The sequence below is a fragment of the Neopelma chrysocephalum genome, unplaced genomic scaffold, assembly GCF_003984885.1.
Source record: "Neopelma chrysocephalum unplaced genomic scaffold, ASM398488v2 Primary Assembly neopelma1_147, whole genome shotgun sequence".
Taxonomy (NCBI): domain Eukaryota; kingdom Metazoa; phylum Chordata; class Aves; order Passeriformes; family Pipridae; genus Neopelma; species Neopelma chrysocephalum.
This window is the reverse complement of record NW_020897809.1, coordinates 71114-99107: the sequence shown is the minus strand read 5'-3', so window position 1 is coordinate 99107 and position 27994 is coordinate 71114. Positions and strand designations below refer to the sequence as shown.

Here is a 27994-nt window from a genome sequence, read left to right as displayed (position 1 = left end):
CTGTTCCTTATGCAACTGTAAGTGCTGGCAGAGGATTCCCAGCTGTGCCTTGTCAGCCTCCGGACCGAGCACATTGTGCTGCTTTTCCTTTGCCTTGAGTGAGGTTTGAGTGTTCTGAGCACCGGCACGAGCTGATCCTCTGCACAAAGAAACGAGCAGCGTTTGCCCCCAGGGAAAGGAGCTATTCCAGACCAAACTAAAGGAATCATCTCACATGTTTCAACAATCCCAACCGTTTCTCTGTTTGTTTTAAAGATATCACTGTGGTTCTGTTTCATTTGCAGCGGGAGACTAAATGACAGCAAGCAGAATCTGCTGTTAGGTTAGATTACAAGGTAAAATGTTTTACATTTTAAATTACTGCTTAAAGCATGGTGTTGAATGGCTTAAACTTCATGTTAACTTTGCAAATATGTGTGAAATAACGTGAGCTATATTTAGCTGTACTGGACATAAATGCTTTTCTGGATGTAGTGTGCAGTACCCGTTGATCTGCTTGTTCTGTGTTAATGTTTGCCACGCACATCCAACTTTAATGGAAAGTGCGATTAGTTTTTGGCTAAATGTAACTCATTTCTATGCAATAAATTTAAAGAGTACGTGAAAAATCTTGGTAAAGCACTTTAACCCCTGTGTGTCATGAGAAATAATGCTGACATCTTAGAAACGTTTGAATTTCGACTGAATAGATAAAAATAGATTATTTAATAAATTCTGATACTCTGGGATTTCTAAAGGGTCTCTCCTTTAGAAATTAACTATTTCCATGAACAGAACAGCAAAATGACAGATACTGAACTTACTGAAGATAAACATTTTGAAAGCTACAAACTACTGAACACATGGTAAAAAAGATAATAAAGATGCCTTCACATACTGTGCCTGATTAAACATTTGGGGTAAAATTAAAAAAAAGTATAGCAATGCAGCCATGTTGAGAGGATCTGGCAACACAAACATATCATAAATTCATTCTATTGGCTACCTATAATTTTATTTTACTATGTAATCATTTATTACAAAAATCCTAAGTTGAATAGGCTGAATTTTCCCCAAATCAAAAGTTAGCTGCCTGTGTACTAAATATAAATTCCTGATAGATGATCCGAGAATCCCAGTCACGGCCAGGAAAGGCCCGGTGCCCTTAAGGCTTTCACAGTTTGGGCCTTAAAATGTGAGACAACAATCGTTAAATAAGCCAAAGAAAGAAACTCAGTAGCCCAGTATTTTGCATGCAAAGAACATTATTTGGCTGAAAGTAGCAATATTAAGCTTTCACTGTTGAAGAGTTAAATTGGTGTGAAAACACAGCATATAAACTCACATATATGAACAGGATGAGTTTATAAAGACATATTATTTGGGAGGGTATGGTATGCATTTTCTGTTGTTTTCTTTTTGGGGTTTTTTTACTCGTACTTATAAAGTATTTTATAAAAAGATGTGTCACTTTAAGATAATTTGATTTACTATAGAATTTTACCTTTTATTGAAGTTCATAGCAAAACGTCTTCTGTACAGTAAATATAATGTAATTCACCCTATATTATTCCTGACTTCTAAAAATACATGGAGAATGGGAAAGTATTTCAGTCATGCCATTATGTGCCTCTGGTGACAGGAAGAAATGGTTAAACGTTAAAAAAGCCCAACTGTAATGTAGCAGCATTGTAACTACAGTGTAATTATAAAGTATCCTAGAAAAATGTGCCCATAATTAAGATGTCAGTAACTCGACAGAATGAACACACATGTCCAAGACTTTTCTTTTTACATTCCCTTTTCCCCAAGGGCTCTTTGTGTGTGTCAGCCAAAGCTGTGGAACACAAGTTTACTGTGTAATTTTATAGCCTGTCATTACCAAGTAAGTCAGAAACCAAAGCATGAGGTCATTTGTCCTGAGGTGCTCAGAAATAAGCACTTTCTGAACAAGAACAGGCATTTTCAATGCAGAGCACAAGCTCCTGCATCTATTTGATATGTTAATTAACAGTGATTTCTGTAAATAAAAGCCCAGTATAGAGTCTATCTGGCATTTTGGAATGATTGATTTCTGATGGGTAGCAAGCAGCAAACTGAAGCCTGGATTCATTTCAGAACCCTGTCCTTACATGAGATGCTGTGAGGATTTGTGTGAGACATTTGCATTTCAAATCCCCTTTATATGGAAACAAAAACATTAACTTCAAATTCTGCAAATTAATATCTAGATTTGCTATAACATTTTAAAGCCAAAATAGTTGAGCACAGAAACTACAATATTAAAAAGTAAAATGCATACTGTCTTCAGCTTATTTCCTCCCAATTTCCCATTTTAAAATGTGAGAATAAAAAAAATATGAGAATTATCCCGTGGAAAGCATGAAAAATATGCAATCAATCGTGTGTCTTACGTTAAAGAACAGCTAGGCATAAACCACAAGTTGTACCAAAAACTTGATCTATTATATAAATACCAAGATGAACAAGCTTTTTAACAAAATCTGATGCAGGCAAAACCACAGTTCAAGCTCCTGAAATGAAACTATCTCGTATTTATAAAATATAAAGTTGACATATAAAGTCAGACCCATGAACATTAGGAAAAAGCATTTTTTAATCCCCTCAAGGCCTCCTTAGAGAAGAACCATGGACATGCTCTAAGCCTTGTCTTGGCCACAAAGATTAAGTGCTCCAAGTCTCAGGTTCTTCACTAATTCTCACCACCACAAGAACACGAGTGTTTTCTGTCTCTGCTGCCACAGGCCAAGAGCTTTGACAAATCATTGATAACCTTGGACATGAAGGGTCCTATTTCCACACTGGTGTAGCAAATCCCCTGCTGGATATGCTTCCTCTGCACACTCCTGAATGCTGGCTGCTCTGTTTTGGAATGCCACCTATTGGTGACAGTAAATGTAATTTTTCTGTCACGAGCATAAGAAGGCTCGAGATACACAATTGTTTTGATTTTCTTAAAAAGTAAATGCAGAGCACAACCCACTATAGATCAACCTTTTTGGATTGCCTATGCTTAATAAAAATGGGGGAATAGCACTATTGTGACCAAACTTCCCAAAGGTCTCCTCTGCAAAACCAAACAGATCCTGTTGGAGAAGAGGATGGTCAGAAATGGAAGGCATCTCTTCATCTATGATGAAAAATCCCTTACACAGAAATGCCAAACCAAAAGCATTTGGGACACCACATCAGAAATAAATAGGGCATTTTTCTGTTACTTTGCCATTCCCATGTTCAGAAGTTACAACAATCTGGAAGAAATATTAGCAATCAAAAAAAGGGAAGGAACACCTTACAGAATTCCCAAGAGCTCCATTGCTGAGAGCAGTAACAACTATGGAATTGCAAATGCCTGCTGGCCCTGCAAATCCAAACCACCTCTTCAAATGCAACCCCAAAGCCAGCACCTATTTGAGTTTGACTATTGCCCGTGAGGGCAGAGAACCACTAAATTCAGGTTAGTTACTTCAGGCCTCACAGGGCAATTTCTTCCCAAGGGGAAGCTTGGTTATACCTCCCATGCATCGCTCCACCTGCTCTGAGAAGTGCCCTATGACTGCCACAGTCCTGAAAGCTCTGCAGGTATCTAATTTTCCTCTCCTTTCCCATTCCAGGATACTCTCTGGGGCACACGAGGCCATGCAGGTGACACCACTGCTCTGTTATTTCCTGCTCGTCTCCCTGGGTGTTGATTTTTGTCCCAGTGCAGCCAGTGCCCTTCCCGGGAGGCAGAGGAGGAGGATGCACCACCGAGGCCTGGGAAGGGGCTCCCCGACAGGGCACAGGATCCCGAGGCAGCCAAGGATGGAGCTCCCAGAGCCCGCTGTGCCCGGGATACCCCTCATTAATATCGATGACAGCGTCATGGGAGTGTTTGACTCTCTCATAGGGTTGGGGGAACACGAGTCCAGTTACAGTGTCCTGCCAGGTAAGAACAAAGCCCCTCTGCTGCTCAGGGTGGGCTCATTTTTCTCTTGATTTTACATATAAACTCTTTAAAGACCTGTGGCCTTTCACAGTAATTTTGTGGTTTGGCATATGAGGCTTTTTAGTTGAATCCTGCTTTGCCAGGTAACTAATATTTTCCACAATTTTTTTGCATTATAGTTTGATCTTATCTAATAAAAAATTTGTTGGGATATTTTGATAACTTCAAATGTGTAACAAGCTTGAAGACCACTTTGAAGAATTTATTGCTCGACATATCTCCTAAGTCAACTAACACTTCACTGAGGAATTAATACCAATAACACCAGTGTTAATTAAAATGAATTTAAGTTCTATTATTTTTTGTTGTTGTATTTTTGATAGGCAGCACTCAAACCATGTCTACATGCAATATTTCAAGAGTAATTCTTTACTTTGTAAATAACTTAATAACACACAGCAAGAGTTGCAATATGAAATCTGCATTAGAAAACTGAGCTGAGAGAAAACCCCCAATCATTCAACACAAGATCACTCCATCTATACTGAGAACCCAAATTACTTAAGAGAAGTTCAACAGTATGATTTATATCAAACTTGCCTTTTTGGTGATCTAGAGGTTCTCACATTGCTGCACTAATATATATTTTATGGTTTTTGAAGGAGAGGTAGGGAAGAGGATTTGATGCCTTAAAAAAACAAAAAGGCAAAAAGTATAATTTCATTGATCTTTACTGAAACCCGTCTTGGTAATTGTGTCAGGCCTCTCTAAATCTCCTCAAAGAATACAAAACTAGTCAGGGATTGAGAACTGATAGTTGCTAAGTGTCTCTTTGGTTCTTAGTGCAACAAAAAAGTCAGAACTCTTGCTCTAGGATGTTGTGATTTTATGTTCAATGTCACAAATGGGAAATTATGACTCACAAAGCAGGAAATTAGGTTTAACAGCCAGTGATCCCTTCTGAAAATAACAATTTCTGAACACCACTATCAGTACTTCTCAATTTTGAAACCACAGTTATTAACCAAGTGAAAATTACTGAGATGTTCAACACTTCTTTTCATAGAAGGAAGTTTGAGGGTTGAAGAAAAGAAAGACAATGGGATTTTGTGAGGACTCATTACAAGGCTGTGTCCACTCTACAACTAATAAAGATAAACACATGGATATTTCCATTCCAGCACCAGGAGATCACACAATAAGTGAAACCATCATATGCAATTTAATGAACTTTATGGAAAAAAAGTAGAATGTCCTGATAACCACTAATCTGCATAAAGTGGTAATAACCTATCTTATAAGCACAAAGTTAAGCCTTTCAGTGAGTCTCACAAGAGGCCTGTCCACCAGGTTAATAGGTCTCAAATGGCCAAACACATTTCAGCCACATTTTCTTAATAATTACTATTTGTTGTGAGTCCTCACTTCCAGAACGGCTGAACCGTTTGAAATGAAGTCCTTTAAAGTCAGGGATTTTAATGGCCAAACTGGTAAAACTCCTGACTGTGGCATTTCCAGTGTGTATTACAATATTATACATATTACTAATGTCAAACCTTCAATTTAAAAATATTTTTAAAGTTAAACAGAGGAAAATACCACATAAGTAGCACACACTTCATGTAAGATATTCCAGTGTCTCTGTCAGGGCCATCAGTCATGCTGAAATAATGCACAGCTCTTCCCCCTCCCCACCCCACTTGTTTCTCTCTATCTGGATTTGCATCCAAAAGCTGAGCTAAAACCACTGAACTCATTTTATTTGGAACTTCAAGCTGAATTTACACCATATTTCCAAAGGTTAAAAGTCCTGTGCACATCTGCCAAAGACTTGAACCACAAGGTATTTTTTAGTCTAGCTTTTTAAAGTTCAAAATTTTTTCAAGTTCATGTCAGATTTGGAAAAAACAGAGCCTATTAAATAATAGAACACTATTAGTAATCATGCTCCAGAATAGAAGAAAATGCAATCCAAACCTCAATATCAACTATCCTAGCTACTTGTTTTGCTCTTAGTAGCCTAAAAAGAAAAAAATCCCACCAATTTACAGATTTATGCAGAATGAAAATTAACAGTTAAATGAAGGTTTTACAGTAACCAGACATATCTCCTTCCTCCAGGTAAACATCATGTGAGTATTTAAATGAAATCAAACAGTTCACCACAACATTTGCACTTGTTTGTCCTTGGCAGCCTGTCCATTGAGCAGAGGATGTTGATAGGATGTTCACTGTTGCACTATTTCTAACACCTCTTGATCCCCACTTCTCCCTGTACCACCCTGTAAAGTTACTCAGGGGCCAGGATATTTAAGGAGCGTCTCAGCCCAGCCTTTATTCTGTCCCACAAGGGTTTTATGTGAATTCCACAGTTCCACAGAGCAGTTCTGCAATGCACCACAAGGTCCCTCTTTGCCTCTGAGCACACACGTGTCCTGCCAGACAAAGCAACTCCCATGGCCACAGAAAACAAGATAAATTGTTACAGAAGCCTACAGAGGCCAAGCCTGATAACTCATATCTTTATGCTTATTCAGACAGATTTGCACCAACTTCAGATGCAGTCTGGTAGCTAAAACAACCTAAAGAATTTTAGGAAGCACAGAAGAATTTCCTCCTCGAGCCAGATCATGCTCCTCTGGAACAGCTGATGTTTTATTGTCTAACATGAGAAAGTGCAGCGTTCATTTTGTGTTTCCTTTGGAGATTATTTAAAAGAAAAATTGTGGCTTCCTGGCAAGCACATAAAAACCAGAAGTCAGGATCCAGCAAACAGCTGGATTACAGATACCTGGGTAGAGTGACAAGGGACTCAGAGCCAACTAACACTTGGCCTGGGCCTCTCCTCCTCCACTTAACGTGGTTTCAGTTGATTAGAGCACAACTTTACGTGGCTGAAATGAGGTACAGATATCCCAGACCCCTGAAAAAAACAAGATGCAACTGTTCAAAACATTAATTTCTCGCTTTTTCCATCCTGAGAGTAACTTAAATAGAAGCATTTTTAAATATATACAAAATATTGAGGAACATCCAAACTGGATAATTCTGATAATTAATTTTTATTCTAGAAACAGGTTCATATCCCATGGTCTTTAAATAGAAGGGCAAAAGAAGACCTTTGTTATGAAGGTGACAGTATGACTGCCTTGAAGGACTTTGCAAAATGCCTCATTTTGAGACAAATATTAATTCCACAGACACTTCAAACCTAATATTTACAATAATCTTTCAAGGACATGTTGAGGCTATCCTGAGTACTCTTCTTAAAATTGAGGACTAGGGTGGAGTGTGGGAAAACAAACCCTGCAAACAACCCCTTCAAAGACAATTAGTGTATCACAAATGATACACTTGGCATGCAAATTCAGATGAGATAAGGTTTTTCCACTGCATTATACAGCCTTCATCAGAAGGAGAAAGTCAAACTGAACAGGAAAACAGGAAATTTTTTTTCTTTATATGCAGGGAAGTAAAAAGTAACTTAGAAATGGTTTTTCAGCTTGAAACAACACTTCAGCAATGCATTCTCAGGTTAATTACAGAGGAAAAGGAAGGTAGGCAGGGAGTTCAGATTCTCACCACATTTAGAGGTGCACTCAAAAATAGGGAGATCTACATGGGATGAAGAATCTCAGCCTTGGCTTTCCTTTTCTCAAAACACCAAAAAGAAAAGCATTATGCTAAAGTGCAATGTTTATCCTGCCCAGGGAAACCTTTGCTGAGTAAACTCCATCACTGGAAGGAAAGGGACTGGGATTAGTTTCCTTCCCAAGTCTTTACACCTCCAAATGTCTTGCCTACTGAATATCTGGGTAGAGCTTACAAAAGGAATCTACGTTTCTTTCTGAAAATTTCAACTGGTAACCTGGGGAAATATCTTTTTTTGTAGATTAATGCCCAGAAACTTTGGAGGCAGTATTTATTAGCACAAGTTGTTTTAGTTTGCTACTTTCCTAGTAAACAGGGTTTTTTCAAATAAAGGAAATTACAGGGAAGGGGAGATGTTTGCCATCCCATCAGTCACCACAGAATGGACCTGACTTCCATCAAGCCTATGAAGAGTCACTATAACTTAAATATTGTTACTTTCCTGGTTCCACAGAGCCTTAACAAAACTTTCTTGTTTAATGTGCAAGGTATTAGAAAAGATGTCTAGTGAACAACAGAGAAACAGAAGGAGGGCTGTAAAAATATTCAAGTCCTGCATGACATATTTTAACTACAAGGAAAACTAGCTTCTTTCTCAACTGTATCTGTGCACAACTTCCATAGTGATCTGTGATTTCTGCTAAGGGGCAAAAGCCCCTCAGTGGCAGTGCTTCTTTCCAAAGTTTTAAATGAACACTGTTGGTTTGCTTTCAGTTGAAGCTGTTTAACCCCAGTTCCTGGTGTTCTGTCCCTAGGGAAGAAGGGGCAGTGCTCAGCCAACGGGATGATTATGTTCGACAAAGCCGTCTGGTCTCCCAGGCCCTGCGTCACCTGTCTCTGCTCCCAGGGAGAGGTGATTTGTGACACCACCATGTGCCACCCCTTGAAATGTCCCCACACCATCATACCCGAAGGGGAATGCTGCCCAGTGTGCTCTGATCCTGGTATGGAACACATTAATCAATAACCACTGGCCATTGTTAATGTATTAGATACACAGACTGGTCAATCTTTGCCAGGAGTGTAAAAACATGCAGCTATTTGATATAAATCAAGATAAGAAAGTTAACTTGCAAGAGGAGCAACAGAACTATGATCTTGCTTCTCTAGCAACATTTAAATAAAATTAGTAATTTTGAAAAGAAAAGGAATGGAGGAGATGAAGATGAAATGTGATTTCTTCCCCTCACTCCCAGTATCTTATGTCTGCAAAGTACTGAACTCAACCTGCTCTTACCATAATAATGTTATTTAGCCTTGTGTGTGTGTGCATGTGACACTGAAATACTGTGAGATGAGACACCACAGGAATTAACTGAAGAACTAGAAGTCATGTTGATCGAAACAACTAAACTCCTTTTATTAGAATTGCCCTATTATGCAAGTAAAAACTGCATTTTGGTAATGGAGTTAATGCATCTCCCTGGTGAGATCCCCACCTGCAGCCAACTCCCCACCTGACATTCCCTTGCAGAGAACAAGCCTTAACCTTTGTGAATTTTATCCAAATTACCTCCCTCACCCAGACATACTATTTTTTCTCTTTAGACACCTCCCTCAACACAAAAAACTAACTAATAATAGGTCAGAAAGGAAGATAATGAAGGCTATATTAATTTTCCCACTTTCTTTCTGGAGCTGCCATAAATCACACCTGTGTACAAACTGTTCTGTAGTGCTCAACCATTTCTCCGTAAAGGATTTCTCTTTTGTCAAGCAGCAATCTAAGACCATATTTTCATTTTTTCAAACCATATTCTAAGAGGAATCCTATTCTATAGCCATTATATATTTACTATATGTGGGGCACACTAAAATTTTAGTTTCTTACCAGACTCTTTTGTGTTGTTTTGGTTTGTTTTTTTATGTTCTCATTGCTCTGCTCAGGCTCCTCTTTGAATTCAAGTATTATTTCACTGGATGACATAAGTGAGTTGTCTGGAGACTCTCCAGAACCCAGTGACCTTGATATCACCAATGTCTTGCCATCAGCACGAACTCAGACTGGAAAGGATGAACTGCTTCAAACAGAAGTGACAGAGATTAAGGAGGGTCACAGAAAGGGTGAAAAGAAAAGAAAAAGGAAAGGCAAAAGGAATCGCCAGAAGCACAAAGGCCATCGCAGAGGAAAGAGGCCCAGCACAAGAACAGGAGCTGCAGAAGAAGAACTGCATTCTGACAGTGAGGAAGATGATGGTCCTTTCCGAATTCCATCTCATTTCCCAATTCCTGTTCCACCCGTGGAAGCTCCTCCTTTGCCATCTGCATGTTCCACCTCAGACACCACAGTAAGCTGCATTAATGCCAAACTTACACAAATACCACCAATCTCAGATCCAGATCTGACAAGTTTAGACCTTACAGGTAATTTACGGGTCTACTTTGCATGACTTCCATAACATTATTCATACTCAAATACAGTCAACAGAACTGTAATACTTTTTTGCTCCCTATCATAAAAATGTATTGGATTGAATTTTACAGCAAAGCCTCCAAAACAATAAATTAAAAATGCCAGATTTGCTTACCAATGTTTTATGAACATATCTCCACATGATTACTGTACACAACTATTTCTGTAACATATTTTCCATGTACCATACTACACAACTCAGATGCAGACTGTATTTCATAACTCAAACTTTTTTCCTGAATTCTGCCCTAGGAAACAGCATCACCACTATCTCAGATGAAGCATTCAATGGGATACCTAACTTGGAATGGATTGATCTGAGTAAAAATAATATTACCTCTCCTGGCATAGGTCCAAAAGCATTCAAAGTAAGAAAGCTTAACTCTTCTATGATCCTCTCACTAATTACTGCTTTAAAGGAATGTCTTTCCTGCTTTTCAGTTTATGGATCTAAGCCAGTTTGCACCTCTTACAAGTAACCATTCTGTAATTACAATACAGTTAAACCTGGCTACTCCAATAAATTTCTCATTATAATCAAGAATATCTAGGAATTTATAAATTACATTCACCAAGTATTAAATGGTAAACAACAAGATAGACAATTTTTTGATATTTCATCAATTGCAATTGTGAGATTTCAGCACCGAAGGGCTCAAATTCCACTGAACACACCCAGATCACTCAGGTTCAACACTTGTAAATTTATGTACCCTCTTTCTCATTACATTAATGAGAAACTTTCAAGCACAGCTGCTTATTAAAAGAACAGCTTTCTCATGAAATAGTCCAAAGCCTTTCAATATTCAGACTTTTCCTTGCCAAGGGAATTTAAGTGACAACAGGATACTCAAGTGCACCGACATATTCCTCACTTGAAGACAGAATAACCCCGTAATAATTCCTCCCAAAGTAAGTATTTACAGGTGGTAATTGAGGTGTGGAAGTCAGGCATTACGGCCTTGCTTTTTCAGGCAAGATGAATACAAAAGGCATTCAAACAACAAATTGGATTATCACGGTGTGTTTCTAATTTTGTTTCCTGCCACGTGCAATCAACCTTCTTGCAGGACTGTGTCTAACACCCCCCTCCATGCAACAGGAACAGACTGGGCTGATTTCAAAGGGCTTCAGTTCCTATGAAATCAAAGAGGATGCCAAAGACAGACCAGAAGGTGTCTCAAGTGTGAAACAAATTTTAGTGAAGGTTTTATCACACCAGACAGTTCACACCCAACTGCAGGAAAAAAGGCTTCTCTGGACCCACTGCTAAACCCCCACCATCTCTTCAAGAAATGCCCCCCACAGCATGACACTGATGTGCATTTACCACAATGAAGCTGTGATAATTTTTCATACTAATTTTTCAAGCTGGCTTCAGTCATAAAAATGCTCAGTTACTGAAACAGTTGCTGTCCTGCCCGAGTAAATTTGCTGACCAACAGAAAAGCACCGATTTGCCCACAAATGAAGAGTATAAACACATTACTTATATATGTTTGCATTTTGAGCCCCTAAATGCTGTGTACTGTGGTGAGGCAATGCCTACGGGATTCGCAGGGAGCAGCAATGATGCAAACAGTGATGCTGGATGGCTGTGGGAGCTGATGTGCCCAGTCAAACCCTTCCAGTTACACATGGCATTAACTGGCACATTTATTTATATTTAGCAGAAAGAAACCAATTAATTAGACTCTGGATACTAGTGCACTGCTGCTGAAAATCTTCAAAAAAACACGTGTAAGAAAAACTTAACTACGATTACACTGTATATTTAACTATATATTTTACACTTGGATAATCTAAGTTTTCTTCTTCATCCCCATGATTAAGATCCTGAAAAAGCTAAAACGTTTGTATTTGGATGGAAATCTGCTGGTCCATATTCCCTCTGAACTGCCATCAACTTTGGAAGAAATAAAAATAAATGACAACCACCTTCATGCCATTGATGAAGATGGCTTAAAAGGTAATTAGAAAACTAATATTGATCATGTGAAAAGCTTAAAATGAATTTGAAAAGGAGAGTGTTTAACCAAATGCATCTGGTTTGATATAGGCAGAAAAGTAATTGTTGGCTTTGTGTGCCCTGGTTTCAAAAGGCAACAAAAGCTGAAACATTTGCATGATGAAGTTTTTTAAAATTATATTTTCCCTTCTTATGCAACTGCTCCTCTCCCAGAGAAGTTTATATTTAAGGTTACTAAGTAGAGATGGATTTGAAATATGTTGAAGATACCTACTCTCCTGATCTGTGACCTGATGGCATCGTGTGGTGAAAATATACTAATTAGTTTTAAATTGCATTAAAGTGAATGAAATTTGATATGAGTGAAAAATAAGGTAGAATATAATTGGAGTTAACCATGATCATTCTAAGGCAAGTTAAACATGAGTTGATAGAAAAAAAAAAGAAAGAAAAAAGAAAGGGGGCTATGCATGTCATAATTTGATGGACTTTTTTATCCTTTGATCTCTTGCCAACAGGGTCCCATCTAAACTGGATCAGTTTAGTGCCACAGCTCACTCTGGAGCAATCTAAAGACTAAGAAAAACTTAGGCCAAGGGCTGCAGGAGCCTTTTAGTTTAACATCCCCAAACTGCACTGTCAGGAGGAGCAATACAAGCCTTCTGTGAAAAGGAAGTGATTTGGATTATTTGTGAATGAGAAATGTTTTATTATGAAATAATATTTCCTGGTAACATGTACTGGTCCCCATTGATTCTCCCTGTGCCCTGCACTCGGATGCTGAGGAGGAGGAACAGGATAATCCATTGGGGGCTCTCAGCACATGAGCCCAAGGGAAGAGAACATTCCCATTGTCCCATCAGTGACTGGAGCCCCATGGGGATCCCTGGGGATCCCTGGGCAGCTGCACAAAGGTCAGCACACACACACAGGGCCCTGGACATCAGCTGCACAACCAGGAAAAATGGGAGCACTATCCAAGGGCTGCAGCTGCCGCCCTTTCCATCCCAACTGGGAGAGGAAACTATAAATAAAGCTGTGCTCAATCTCCAAAGCTCTACAAAGTTATAAACAATATAATTCTATGATTATGAGATAATGAAATCCCTTCACCACATTTTTCATTGCTGTGAACTCGTCTGAGTGATGTTTAAAACTTTTACGTTACAAATGTGCATTTTAATGAGACATAAGATGGCACTAACTAACAGAAATTCCAACTTTTTCTCCCCAGGTTTAAAGAACTTGGTCACTCTGGAATTAGAAGGAAATAAACTTAGTGAAGCAAATGTCAGTCCTTTGGCCTTTTATCCTTTGAAAAGTCTTTGTTATTTGCGACTGGGAAGAAATAAATTTAGAATTATCCCACAAGGTCTTCCTGCCACTCTCGAGGTAAAAAGAAAACAAAACAACCAAAAAAGCCCAACCACCCGACCAAAAAAACCACCAACCAAAACCCAAAAAACCAAACAAACCAAAAAGACCCCAAAAGATACAATTCTTTTTCTATTTGACCTTTCAAAGCAACCTGTATTCTGACAAATGAGAAAACAAAACAACTGCTTTGAAAAATTGTGTTCCTGAAGGTCACGCTCCAGCTACAAACTGCCTCTGGTTCAGATTCAGGAATTAGCAGATATCCCAGGAAATGTGGAGGGCACGTAACAGCTACATTTTGAATTTGGAGCGGGAAAACCAGTATATTTTAATCTCACAAATTTTCTTCCCAAATGCACTTACAGGAGTTGTATCTTGAAAATAATCAAATTGAAGAAGTGTCAGAAATTTGCTTTAACCACACGAGAAACATCAATGTCATTGGGCTAAAGCATAACAAATTAGAAGAGCACAGGATAGCACCTTTGGCCTGGATAAACCAAGAGTAAGTAGCAATCATTTAAAAGACATTTATTTTATTTTTCTCTGTTACTAGTGAGTCAGATAATAAAATAAATATTTGCACTTCATTATTTTTAACTTAGACTTGTAATTATCCTTTGATTTGTGTGTTTTCCTTTCCTAATTTGTCTTAATTGCTTTTTCTTATTTGTATAATCTAGAAGATATGCAGTCAGCTGTCAAATGAAAAGATATTTTACCTCAAATCTGTATCATATTAACATGAAAGTCAATATTTTTTCTGACCATCCATTAAAAAAGTGAACATCAATTATAAATAATACTCCATGGAATTATATGATAATTTGGTATTGATATCTAATTATCTCACAGGTAATTTAAAAATAATTTAATACTGTCCTAACCTTATTTTCCATTAGATTAGAAATCATAAAAGTAAATATGATGCATTGTCTGTGAGTAGAATATAAGCAGAGCAAGTAATGAGAATGTAAGGAGTAAAAGATGCTGCTGCTTTTGATCCTCCCGGTAAATTATTTGCTAAGCTCCAGAGGGTACCTGGGTACCTCACCTGGCACCGCAGCCCTGTCAGCTGATCCCTGAATGTGCAAATTCCTTGATCTGGGAACAACCACGCTGTGACTACTGACAGCATCTCTCATCCTTGGAAGTGAAGCACTGTGGGGATGACTCATTCACAAAACAATTCCATTTCAAATGGCCTTTAGAGCAAAGTTGAAAACTCCCCGTTAATGGGATGATGACTGAAGTCCCAAGCTCATTACGTGTTTTTGCAGCAAACCCAAATTAGTCCCTCGGGGTTCCCCCATTCAGCCCCCTCTGTCCTCATTACTGAGGATCTCTTCCCATCAACAAAACCATTGTGCTTGATTGTTAATTCATGACTTCAATTCCTTCTATTCCCAGAGTAATTACACACGAGCATGTTCCATATAATGCATTCTGTTCCAGTAACAGAAACAAATTTCCCTTGGAAATTCAGTTCCCTTGTAATCCCATCAAGCATTACCAATGCGCTGGGGCAGAGCGTTTTCAGCCTTTTTTTTTTTCTCCTTTAACGCAGGAACTTGGAATCAATCGATCTCTCTTACAATAAATTGTATCATGTTCCCTCCTACCTGCCAAAATCTTTACTACACTTGGTACTTATAGGAAACCAGATTGAAAGAATCCCAGGTTATGTGTTTGGCCACATGAAGCCAGGGCTGGAGTATCTCTACCTGTCCTTTAACAAACTTACCGACGATGGCATAGACCCGGTGTCGTTTTTTGGAGCATATCGCTCCCTGAGGGAGCTGTTTCTGGATCACAATGAACTGAAGTCTGTGCCATTTGGAATTGATGAAATGAGAAAACTGCGTTTTCTGAGGCTGAACAACAACAAAATAAGGTAATCTTTGTTAGGCTAATGGCATTAAAATAAATGCCAGAAGACAGCCTTTGCTTTAGGGATTTGCTACTTTAAAGTAAATATTTATTTGAAAATATTCTGAAGGAAGACCTAAATCCTGAGTTTTCCTCTGCAGTATTTCTGAATATGATAAAAGTGGGACTTCACCCTCCCTCAGAGTTGTTGAAAATGCTCACAAAGGTGCGGCACAACAGTTCTCTCCAAGAAATTAAGCTGTAAAAGTGCTTGGGCCACGTCCCCTGGGGCAGCTACACTTTGACAGGCAGAGCAACCACCAGCTTTTTGTGCTCTTGGAGTAAAGCCCAAAGGATTCCAAACTAACTGGAAGAGCAGGTTCCAGCCAGGCCCAGCTATGGAGCTCTCCAGTCCCTCTGTGCTGTTTGCAAAGCGAAGCATTTACAGACAGAGGATCTTCCATGTGTTATACGGGAAATTTTCATTCAGCAACCGTGCCAATATTTCCCTCAGGAAAACGAAGTATATGATATAAATAAGAAATCAATGCAAGGAGAGAATTTTAAAAAGAATTACTTTTAAAAGAGTTATCCATAAATATATAATTGAGAAAATTTAATTTTCCTATTAAGTTAGTATATTCAAATATCTAAATAAAGAGCAACTCAAAAATAAGTGATGAAATTGAGAGTTATTTTGAATAATTATAACCTAATCCCTCCCCCGTGTCCCAGGACGGTGCCCCCCGAGCGCATCTGCAGGACTCACATCGGTGACGATGATCGTGACAACAGCGAGGAGGAGGAGGAGGACAATGAAGATTCCCGTTTGGAACATGTCCATCTTGAAAACAACTACATCAACACGAGAAAGCTCTCCCCACACTCGTTTTCATGCATCAGATCCTATTGCAGTGTTGTCCTTAAGCCACAGAGGAGCAAATAACCCCCCTCCAGTTCTGCACTGCAACCCCCCCATCTCTAGAAACACGGCTTTATTTATTCTCTGCCACTAACAGGTCTGCTTGGCTCTACTACTATAAATAAGATTCTGTATATTATATACTGAAGCAAAGTAGTAGTGTTTTTCTTCATATTGTTTCATTATAAAAACATTAAATGTAAAAATAGAGGCTTAAGGTTATGTCGTCAACTTTTGTTTCTATTAAAACTTTTCTGTTTAAACCCAGCAGATCAAACTGTGCCCCCAGAAATGCTCTCCACAAAATCAGATTTTAGAAAAGAGGAATATAATTAAATGCTCAACTTGGTCTTGTCTTATTTGATTAACCGAATTTAAAACATTTTAAAATATTTTAAACATCAGCTTTAAAAGTGATACAGATCAAAGTCCTTGAGCTACGAAAATTCCAGCAATGCAAGAAGGAAATTTCTTAAAACATACACAGTTCCTGGACTTTCTACGAAACATATTGCAGTGATAAGTTCTCTTCCAACTGAAATTTCAAGGCAAAAAAAAGAAAAGAAAAATTGTTTGTTTTAGATGACCCTGAAAACTTCCTGTATTCAAAAACAGATTCTGATGAGTTATAGGAATGAGTAATTAATTTCTGTGTGGATTTTTTTAATTTAAACTAAGCATATATTTTTTTTTAAAATTATTTTTCAACTCACAGTGATAGGTTCCATCTATTTGTACCATAGTTGGTTCGTTAGATTTTTATACTGTATAGGATTAGGATCACATTGCCCACTTACGTGACTAACTAGACTTTCTCAAAACTTTAAAATATCCAGTTAGTAGTTATTTGAATGCTTCTAGACAGTCATAAATCACCACTCAAAGACAATGTAGATAAAGAAAGTTCAGGAACACATTCAATATTAATTTCTTTTTAGATATAAAGAGCAAGTGTTTACAAACAGATTTATTTCCTTAGGAAAGAGTTCTGGCTCTTGAAGATGTTTTTAATGTCTCGGTTCATAGAAAAGAACCTTTTGTAATATCCCACTCTAGATTTTAATATTATATTCTTTCTCTGAAGTAGCCAAAATTTTGATAAGAAGTAGAAGATTTTTTTTTTAAAGAAGAATTTCAATAAAAATTGAAAGTAATTCTACCATCTTTCATATTTCTTGGATTCTAAGCCCTTCCTCATAAGAGCAGGTTGGTGGTAGGAAATGGGGACCGGCCAGTCATTATTTTTCACATAATTACTTTCCTCTTTCTCTGGGCTGTTCTGTGAGGAATTAAAAAGACCTCCAAAGCACTCTGTTTTTTCACTGCTGTAGGTGTGCTCTCTAACCACTGCTTTTTCAGAACAGATCAGAACAGTGGATGAAACGGTTTCATACAGGGACTGGTTTTCTTAAAGGCACATAAAAGCTGGAGGCGACTGCACATTGTGAAACCTTCGGAGGGCACATATTAACCACTGACCTGCAATTTTACTGCCCTCACTCTGGAACTGAAGGTTCCCTGTGCATTTCCCACACATGCCAACACCTCCTGCCCACAGACACACCGTGTAATCAGCCGAGCGTCCCGATCACACACAGTTAACAGGGAAGGGGCTCCAAACGTTCCTCTCAGCATATTGTAGACAGCATGTATGAAAACCTGAGTTTTGTTTGCTCTGAAGCTTCACATCTGTGATTAGAAAAAACCAAATCACACCCTTGTATCTCAAAGTTCTCTCTTACTCAAATAGACCATGACCTCAGTGGGGCTTGATCTGCACCGAGTCAAAACATAACACACTTCCTGTAAGAAACAATTCTAAGATGTATGGATTTCTGAAAAACATTGCTTTGGATATTTTTCCTGATAAACTACAGTCAGAAGTCCTGCCTTAGTAATCAGCTAAGTTTGGTAAAGAATGGTGACACCAACAGGCTGAGTTTTTACACACCACGTCCTGTTTTAGGTGGTTTGTTTTCATTTCTTGTGCACTTTCAACATTTGATTCCTTCATTCCCTTTCACTTTGCTTAATACTCCTTTGTCTTTGTAGAATACCTTTAAGTTTCCCAACTACTGTTTTGAGAGACTAAGAACTCTAAATTATTAAAATGAATGATTTTAGACTATTTCTTAACAACTTCAGTTTCCTTTGCAGCACTGCTGAGCAGAGCTCTCAGAAGCCTTACTAAGCATTTTGAATACACAGATCAACACAAGGAGGGATTTCCAAGCAAACAACCTCTTGTATTACAATATTTTATGGAGTCTTATAATAAATATAATAAAACACCATATATTGTTGCAAGTCTTTTCATTCGAATAGAATTCTTCTCTTATCAAAACATTCAGACTCATAAGACCCACTAGAAAATCTCCACTGGATTTGCAGGGGATAACACAGCTAAAATACAGATGAATTCTTGAGACCATTAACATACTTTTTTCTCCAATATATACTTTTTCACTATTAAGATGTCATAAAAGTGAATTCCATGCAAGTAATTTGTCTAAGAATATTCCTTTGGGGGTTAAATACAATGAATATCAAGCTCACCTGAAAGCACAGTGTGATAAATTGTTCCTACAGAAGCCCTCAGTAACAGGACATGACCTAAAGTTTATGGTGCAAATATAATTCCACAGCAGTGAAACAGGGAGACTGAAGGAAAATCATTTTGGAATCAGAACACAACAGTAGCAGAGGCAGAAGACCAAGAAGGAGAGAAAAGCCAAGGGATGAAGGGTATGCAATGAATAGGTTCTTACTCACTTAAGAAATACACGGGCAATTAAACCTGGATAACTTTTCCATATGTCAAATGTAAGCAGTTTAAATCTCTCCACTCCTCAAAATTGCTAACTACACTGGAAGTGGAATGGGCTTTATTACACAAACTCCCACCACTTTTTAACGGTGATTTTATAACGTATTTATAATCAAAGGATTTTATAAAAAAAGTAAATGGGATTATCACCATTAAACAGTTTGTCACAGTAAGACATAGTGAAGTGACCTGACCATTCTTGGTCAAGAAAAATATGGGAACAAACAGAATATTTGGTGACCAGTAGGTTAAAAATACTCAAGGACAACTCAACACAAACCCCCTACAGTGACTGCTTATTCTCTAAAATATAAATGAGCAAACAATTAAGTTTTGCTGGCTTACACTGGAAATTAATATACTTCATATATTATATGAACATATTAATATACTATGTATATATAGATATGTGATTTTACTTAATATATTAATATACTTCAAGAAGGCCAGAGGATTGGACTTGATGATCCTTGGGTCTCTTCCAGCTCAGAATATTCTGTGATTCTGTGACTGAGAATGGAATATAGTTCTGTTAAAGTATTGCCAGACTCAGAAGTCTTGTAAAATAATATGAAGCAAAAAGTCAGCCAACAGATATTCTTGTGGAATTGAAAGAACTTGTTTGAACCTCAGTCATGCAGGTCCCTTGAAAAATTCCTAAGTTTTACAGGAGTTGGCACTGCTTGATCTTTTAGTCTGAGAAGATGCTCAGTTGAGAGATACTGGGAGAGCCTCAAGTCCCTGATGGGAATGGGATTTGAGGGAGAAACTGTTAAACCACCAGAGTAACAATTTTGACACACAATCGGATTTGGGGGTTCACTCAGCAATACTCTCACTTCTCCTGTTCTCCAGCCACAGAAGTAGCTGCAACCTGTATTCACAGCTAAATTCAAGAGAGAACCAGCTGCAAGTTGCTAAGACTGCAGAGAATTTTTTAACCATTTCAGAGAGGAAACTACTGACAATACAGCAGAAACCTGAATACAAACTTTTTTGTACTCCAGCCACAGACAAATGCAAGGATATAATGTAAATGTTGACACTATGACAGGTAAGATATTTTAAACTCAGTAAGAGACCCAGAATAGCTGAGGTAAGGATTTAATAGCCAGAGCAATTCCAGAACCACAATGCTTTGTGGCATAAGAGGAATTTTGGGGTTTTAGACTCTCTGGCTGTCAGATTTCCAAGTTCTGACTTGCATTGTTGGCTCACACATCACACACAAGAATTTTGACAAGACTTGCTAAACCCTTCACACAGGTCCCATTATAAACTGAAATGTAGCAGATGACATCCTGTGGTTATCACCAGATTCACACAAAAGGTACTGACGTTGTCACTGGTTTTGAGTTGGATTTTTCTACTCGTTAAAAGATGACAGAGCTCTGAGGATCTGCCTGAAAGGTTGTTTTGGGCACAGGGAAATGCATTTCTGGGAAGATAAAAGCTGCAAAGGTGTCCAACAAAATACGGTTGTTACCATGGAAGCTTGGGCAGCTCTCTGGATTTGAAGGAATGTTTTCTCTAAGCAAGGTAAAAGATCTTTCTTATGAAAAAATCCTACCAAGAACTCAGAAAAATAAAGGCACCAAATGCCTCCTGAAGTGAGACTTTAATTATTAATGCCCACATGTTGAGGCTGTTAGAATCTCTGAGACATCAAAAATGTTGAGCACACAGTCCACACTCTTCTCCACTTTCCATTTCAATGTAATAAAGAATAGAGATCCCCTCATGACTAAGTAACACATCACTCAAACTTTACCCCAAAAAGGAGTTAAGGTGTGACCACTTGCTTTCTATTTGCCCAAGACAAAGTGAACTTCACCCAGTAAATTCTCTGTTACAGAAACACTACAGGGAGGGGCTGATGCAACTTCTGAATTTCAACTCTGAAACATGCACCATGCATGTTACTGCAAACACCCCTTAGCATTCAGTAAGAACAAAAATCACAACTGGGAAGCAGGATTTTATCCTTTCTTCACCAACAACTTGGTTATGCTTTCACTGAAAGAAATCAATGAACTTTGAAGATCTCTCTCAAGCCACAGCTTTATAAACAGTTGCATCACAGCAAGAAAATAAACAGTTTATCATTTCTGCTGTACAGTAATACCAGTGCTAACTAGTTGAAACTCTCAAGAGAAAACATGTTCTAATTAAAGTACCATGTTTATCTTCCGCCGTATACAATTTTCAGACAAAACTACAGACAGTAAAATAGTAGAAATACAAGCAAACACCACCAAAATAATTTTACTCAATAATAATTCTGGTAACTTCCTGTATGAAGCAGTTTGCAGAGAACAAGTCTGCAGATTGTTCAATACAATATCTGATGCTCTGGAAGCTTCTTTAGGACACTTCCAAATCTCTACTCATTTTGGAAGTGTAGGCACCTAAAAATGTAATCCCAGGGACCTGCTTATATCCTCTTTGGATTTACAGCCTCAAGCAACCAACGTCAAAGCAACACTGAACATGCAATGCCAGCACGTGTTGCACCTTTTATGCCACCACTCCTTGCTGAAGTTATCCATCAGGTTTTGGAAGGCCAAATTTTGGGTCAAATCACCGCTTTAAGGGGGTCAGAACCATATTCTGACCATCTTGTTGAACATCCCAACCACAGAGGTGAAGCCAATACTTTGGAAATAGTTTATGTTTTTAAGGACACTTCCTTTAAAAGCTGGTTTTGGCTGCATTTGAAGGTTTAGTGGACCAGAAAGAGCAGTGAACCATGTAACCTACGCTCACTTGAAAGAAAACCTGCACAACAGTCTTACTGTCTTCTTGAAAAGTGAAAAAGGTACAAACATCCATGCAAAAAGACTAGTTTATAATAATATATCTGACTAATTCAGCAGACATGCATTCCTGTTTCCTAATGAACAAAAGAGATCCCTGCAGCTATTGCATATTTAGTAACATGACCCTTCTCTTACAGCTACTTACCATTGAATCCCAAACTCTCTATTTCAAGGCCTTAATTTTACTTCTCTTGGCACACTCAAAACCATTTTAAATGAGGAAAAAACAGCAGACATGTGAAATAAGAGCTCTGATTTAAAGATGTCAACAACTTCTGTACAGTCTCAAAGCCCAAAGTATTGTGGAAAAATGTTGGAACACTTTTTCCATCTAAAAGTAGCAAAGACGTCACTTCAAAACCTCTAAAATGTATTAAACAGATCTCCTTTTCCACATTAAGAAATGACCATATGATCAAAATGAATCTCACTTTTTATTTTCCTAATAAATTAACACGCTGCTCACAACTTTTATATCAATTCATGACCCAAGCAGCTCCACTCCAGTGCCTGCAAGTGTGATTTAAACGATTTTGGTGCAAGTGCTATAATGAAATTCAATGGAAACATACTGTTTAACATTCCCAATATCCAGGTTACAAAGTCTCATTACAAATGTAATGTTCCTTGGTAACAGACACCCTATTCTCCATTAAAATTCCATCAGGATAGACCCATAAAGACTTAACACTGTTTTTAACTTTGCACTTTAAGATGTGAAGAGAGAACATCAAATGGAACTTTTAATAAAAATATTTCATTTTATATGATGCAAGATGAAGAAGATGCAACAGCTACTGGGTCACTAAATTACCTCTGGGAACACATTCACACTCCACTGTGCATCCCTGACAGAACTTACATAGTCAAGTACTGCACAGAACATTTTGCCCACACCAAAAACCAATTGCTGATAAATTACCATCCCTTTTATGATACTGAAATACCCCAGTAAAGCAAAACTAAACCAAGAGGTTTGTTAGCACTGCAGTGTCAACTTTTCCACGCAATAAATGCCCTTATTTCAACTGGATAATGTTTGATCAGTCTTAAAAGGATCACAGAATCACAGACTGAGTTGAAAGGGATGCACAAGGATTGAGTCCAACTCCTGGCTCTGGCCAGGACACCCCAACAATCCCACCCTGTCCCTGAGAGTGTTGTCCAAACACTCCTGGAGCTCTGTCAGCCTTGGTGCTGTGCCCACTGCCCTGGGGAGCCTGGTCAGTGCCCAAACACCCTCTGGGGGAAGAACCTTTTCCTGAGATCCAACCTGACCCTGCCCTGACTCAACTTCATGCTGCTCCCTTGGGAATGACAGAAAAAAGCCAAACTACTTCAGGGTGAATCTCGAAACTAAATGAAACCTCTGTCCTAAAACCACAGCTTTATTTTGCTTCGAGGAAAGCAAAAGCAAAGGAACACCAGAAGCAGCACTAAATCTTTCCCTGGGGGGCTATTTTTGGTCACTGTCAAACACAGGGGACTGGCTTGGATGGGCTCTGCCCTGATGCAGGACAACTGTGCTCACACATTCCCCTCAGAGCCCTGCCCCATCCTGCCTAATTGTGCAGAGCAGCATCTTCCACGTTTCATGAAGTGCTTGCTGCCTTTATCAGCCTGTGAACACAGCTCCTAAAGTTTCCCAACACACAGTCTGGTCATTGCTCTGTAGTTCCTTGGAGCTACACACGACTGCCTCTGCCCTGCACTCATGTCTAGTCAAAATTCCCACCAGTGCAGTGTTCCAGGGTAATATAAGATACAAAGGGAATCTCCTTTGAACACTGAGGTGGGCTGGGGGCTCAGGACAACTTGGACAACTTCACCTCTTGCTGTTGTAGCTGAGTCCTGTCACATGAACCCCTCCCCCTCCCCAAACACTCTATTGCAGTCACTCACAAATCAAACTTTGCTTCTGGTTTTAGTATTTCCTACAGATCTGTCTTTCATTGATGCCTATGCCTGGGAATCCAAGGGGCCACCCCCAAAACTTAACTGGCCTGGTGACTAAAATTAGTAATTTTTACTTGTTTTCACTTGAAAGTTTTATTTCTAAGGGCAATAAGGTTTTTCTGGGGCATTGAATTCAAACCTCTATATTCAGAAATTGTAATTTTTTTCAGCTTGGAGAAATGTTGTGCAGTACAACTAGCTGGAAGGCCATATTAACCTCAAGAAAAATGAAAGATCTTATCTTTCCCCCAGACCGCAGCTTCCTTTATAAACATTATTTTCTTCTCTACAAGAGGATAAAAACATGCTGGCTAACAGGAGAAGGCAACTGGGGGAGATGCCTCAATATTGCTTATTTATGATAAGGCCCAACAACTGTTGTGCTGCCCTCAATAAATCACCTGGTGTCTGGGAGGTACAAAGGCTCAGATATTCCATTCTCCATAAAGGCTGAAGATATTCCTGCCTGGTGCTTCACGTCCTTCCCTGTGAGTTTGCCAATCACAATGGACACAAACATTCTCTGGAGCCTCTACAAGTGAACAAACACTCAAGAGTTGAGTGAATTCCCCAGAACAGTCCTGCTTGAGCCATCCTGGCTCCATTCGTTAAATGGAGGGGTTTTTTTCAAGATTTAAGAATTAAAGTAAATTAAAGCATTCACAGTTGCATTATTTAAAATGTTAATCTTGAAAAAACATCTGTCTTGCCATTTCTTCTTTAACAGTCTGTTATGTAAGGAACTTCCCACAGCCACTGAGTAAACAATTACTGTCATTTGGTAGAAATCCCATCTCTTTTGTTTAAGTCTTTGTACAGGATGCAGATCTCTCCACAGTTACTGAATGCAAACTTTGGATTCACAACCTTAGGCTGTTATTTACATTAACGTATCTTTGCTAAACTGAGTTATTCAGACCAGCTCACAATACACTGTTTTCTACAAAGTACTTTGAAGCAGATCTGTTAATTCAGAGAGAAGAACTTGCATTCCAAGTGTGCAGCATTATGAATATATACACAGAAATCCATAGGTTTTCCATGCAGGATTCCTAAAACAAATCTATGTTTCTCTGTGGGAACTTTTCATATGATAGCAATACATAAAAGCTGACTTATTTTTTCCACAAGACAGATATTTTTCTCAAAGGAGTAATACTGAACACAGCTGTGGAAATATTACATCTTCAGCAACACTATCAACACAGACAAGAATCTTCTAAGAGAGTTACGTAATGGTATTTTTAAAGGATTAAAATTAGGAAAAAGGATTAAAATGTACTTAAACGTTTTTTTCACAGCAATTTCTCCCAACCCCTGAAAATTGGCTATGCCATTATGTTTTATCCTCATGCTTTCAGTTCCTTAAAAAATGTCATAGGGAATCTGATGGCCCTCTCAAACATTTCATGGTTCATACCCCCTTTTAAGTGACTGCTCCAGGGAGGTTCTGGACTTACTCAGTGAAGGTTATTCACTACCAGTCTTCCAGGGAAAACTCTTTCTCCATTTTTTTCCAGCTCAGTTTGGCTCCCATAACAAAGAATTCAGGAAGCAAGACTTTTCCTCTTTCAATTAGACCAATTATTTCTTGGGTCTACATGAAACATTAAAATCCACTTCACTTTCTTGCACATTTCCACAGCTCAACTATGAATGTTTGATGAAGTATTTCCTTTTGATTTGAACCTACCACCCACTGACTTCTTTAGTTTTAGCATTGGAAGAGGCAAAATAATTATCCTCTCTATTTCTTGACAAAATTTGGGTTCAAATTAATCCATATTACCTATACTCTGTATTTATTTTGAGAGCCTCTGGTAAAACCTTAAATGAAAGAAACAGTGATTAACTCTTTATTTTACCTTTCCAATCTTCCGAGCAAAGAACAGCCCATGGTTTTATGCGAGGAGGTGTGGATCTTCTACGTTAATTGGAAAACACACAAAAATTCTAATACCCATGAAACAAAATGATAGTCATAGTATGAATCATATGCTGACATATGCCCATGGCAGGGGGTTGGAACTGGATGATCTTTAGGGTCCCTTCCAGCCCAAACTGTTTTAGGATTCTATGAGTCTATGAAATTATCAAAGCTGTAGTTTGCTTATTTAACGAAATAAATTATCCATTGGTGAGTTTATGTTCTAAACTCAAAGCTCCTTCGTAGTGCTGTGGGCAAGCCACATGGAAATTACCCTTTGTAGAACATTAGTGTTCAAGAAGCAAATAATAGTCTCTGCTTTATAAATTGTCCTACCAAAAAGATCTCATTTTCCATAGCACAAGTTAATATGCAATTATGACATATGTTTTCTTTCAATTCACAGAAGTATTTCCACTGTGTGGTAAAAGCAACTCCTGTCATGCAGTGAATTTCTGTCCATGATAAAAAGCAGTGCAAAACTGTCCACAGTACAAAGCTCCTTAACTAACACACTCCAGTGTTTCCAAACAAATACCTTTAGAAATGGTACATCAGGATATCTGTCCAAGAACTTGAACTTCTCTGGGGGTTTCTACATTGCCTTTTAGCTTAGTTTAGAAGTTTTCATCTTCTTATTTCTTTCCTTTTTCATAAAAAAGGATATAAAGTGACTTTTTACATGGGCAGATGGGGGGAATGGCTTTAACTGCAATAGGGGAGATTTAGATTAGATGTTAGGAAGAAATACTTTACTAAGGGTGAGGAGGCCCTGCCACAGGTTGCCCAGAGAAGCTGTGGCTGCCCCATCCCTGGGAGTGTCCAAGGCCAATTTGGACGGGGCTTGGAGCAACCTGGGCTAGTGGAAGGGGTCCCTGCCCATGGCAGGGGGTGGAACTGGATGGGCTTTAAGGTCCCTTCCATGGAATCCATTCTGCTGTGCCATGATTATTTTTTGTGTCAGCCCTGCCCTAACACCTCCCACACCCCAGCCCTGCCCGTGGCAGGTGAGGCTTTCACTGCCCTAAGGGAAGGGAACACATTAGTTCCAGGCTGTGGCAGATCCAGCCTTTGGAATACCACAGTCCCACACAGGGACTGACACCAAGAGTGTGTTTGTTACTTCATACACACAGGTTTTATTTTTTCCTGTGTAAGCAGAACTAGAAGGAGAGCTGCAGAACCTCAGCATGTTTTCACTGCTGAAAAAACAGACTGAACAGCATCCTTATTGGATTTGTTACAGTGTACCAAAAACTGTGGGTTTCTCCTAATTTACTGTTAATTTCTCTATTTGTTCCTTTTCTTCTCATTCTTACTTGTGGTTTTCCCCACCAGGTGAAATGGGAAAAAATGAATGGTAAAAAAAAAATAATCAAAAAACCACTTTATGGTATATAAGTAATTAAAGCAAACATTAACTGCTTTTTAAAAATAATATAAAAAATAATATAGATTACATAGTATCTATAATTTAATAGTAGCATAGTTATGAGAAAATAATATTAAAACCATAACAGCAGTGATTAACTATAATTAAAACAGACTTTTTCAGAAGAGTCCTAATTTACTGGGAGTATTTAGGGTTAGACCCAGCCTTGCATGACAGAGTTACTGCTGTTGTGATGATGGAAAACAAATGAGACCATCCTACAAAATTCCCAGGGACAAAACACACATCTAAACACAGGCTGGGTTAATTAGTAAGGTAGGGAAATGACTTCTCCAATGAAATAATATCCTTCTTTTTATTAGTAATGATTCTGAATGCTTTAATTTCAATTATTCCAAAGCAAAAAACTGTGTGTTTCAAAACTTGCAAACAAATTGTGTTTGGAGATCTTCCAAGGAATCTTGTTACTTTTTCCATCTACAAAAGAGAGATGCTCCAAGTACATGAAAACATTTAAAGAACGAGGTTCTTCATTGGACACAGTATTTGCCTAAAAATTGTACCTCTATTTCAAAAATGTGATATTTACTGCTTTCATTTCTAACAGTCTATCACAAACTGAATCAAAGTAATTTTCTTTTGGCTCTTTAAATTTCTAACTATAATATAAATTACTTTTGTAATTTAAAGTAAAGTTAAGAAAAAATGTAATAACAAATAAAATTCAATTATCTTTTCAGTCTAACATACTTTAAATATTTCAGGTGTTTTTTTCCTGAAATACAAAGGACTTGAAGGCCACACTTCTATTTTTTTTTTGAAACTAATAACTCACTGGAAATTGGTGACAGTTGTCATTTTAAACATTACCTTTATGTTCTGAACAATATGAATCCAGCCAAAGACTGTATAAGAAAGTGCATTCATTTACACTTCCATATTA

The 27994-nt window shown here is 38.2% G+C and overlaps 2 protein-coding genes across 2 annotated transcripts in view; one reads left to right on the top strand and one right to left on the bottom strand.

Annotated features, from left to right (window-relative positions):
- Positions 1 to 27994, bottom strand: part of CENPP (centromere protein P) — a gene marked incomplete at its 5' end in the record, with an annotated part of 122265 nt that overhangs the window by 26023 nt on the left and 68248 nt on the right. The gene's annotated exons all lie outside the window — the stretch shown is intronic.
- On the top strand, positions 55 to 18423 carry ECM2 (extracellular matrix protein 2). Its single transcript, XM_027700854.1, has 10 exons — positions 55 to 335; positions 3615 to 3928; positions 8335 to 8523; positions 9467 to 9943; positions 10245 to 10360; positions 11826 to 11961; positions 13196 to 13353; positions 13704 to 13843; positions 14906 to 15232; positions 15943 to 18423. Exons 2-10 carry the CDS (start codon positions 3640 to 3642, stop codon positions 16151 to 16153), a joined length of 2043 nt encoding a protein of 680 aa, XP_027556655.1. The 5' UTR covers positions 55 to 335; positions 3615 to 3639; the 3' UTR covers positions 16154 to 18423.

Excerpts from the sequence above, each read along its gene's own strand:
- ECM2 (XM_027700854.1), top strand. The coding sequence starts at position 3,640 with ATGCAGGTGACACCACTGCTCTGTTATTTCCTGCTCGTCTCCCTGGGT. Across the intron at positions 11,962-13,195 it reads TGATGAAGATGGCTTAAAAG|GTTTAAAGAACTTGGTCACT; the intron begins GTAATTAGAAAA and ends TTTTCTCCCCAG. Across the intron at positions 13,844-14,905 it reads TTGGCCTGGATAAACCAAGA|GAACTTGGAATCAATCGATC; the intron begins GTAAGTAGCAAT and ends CCTTTAACGCAG.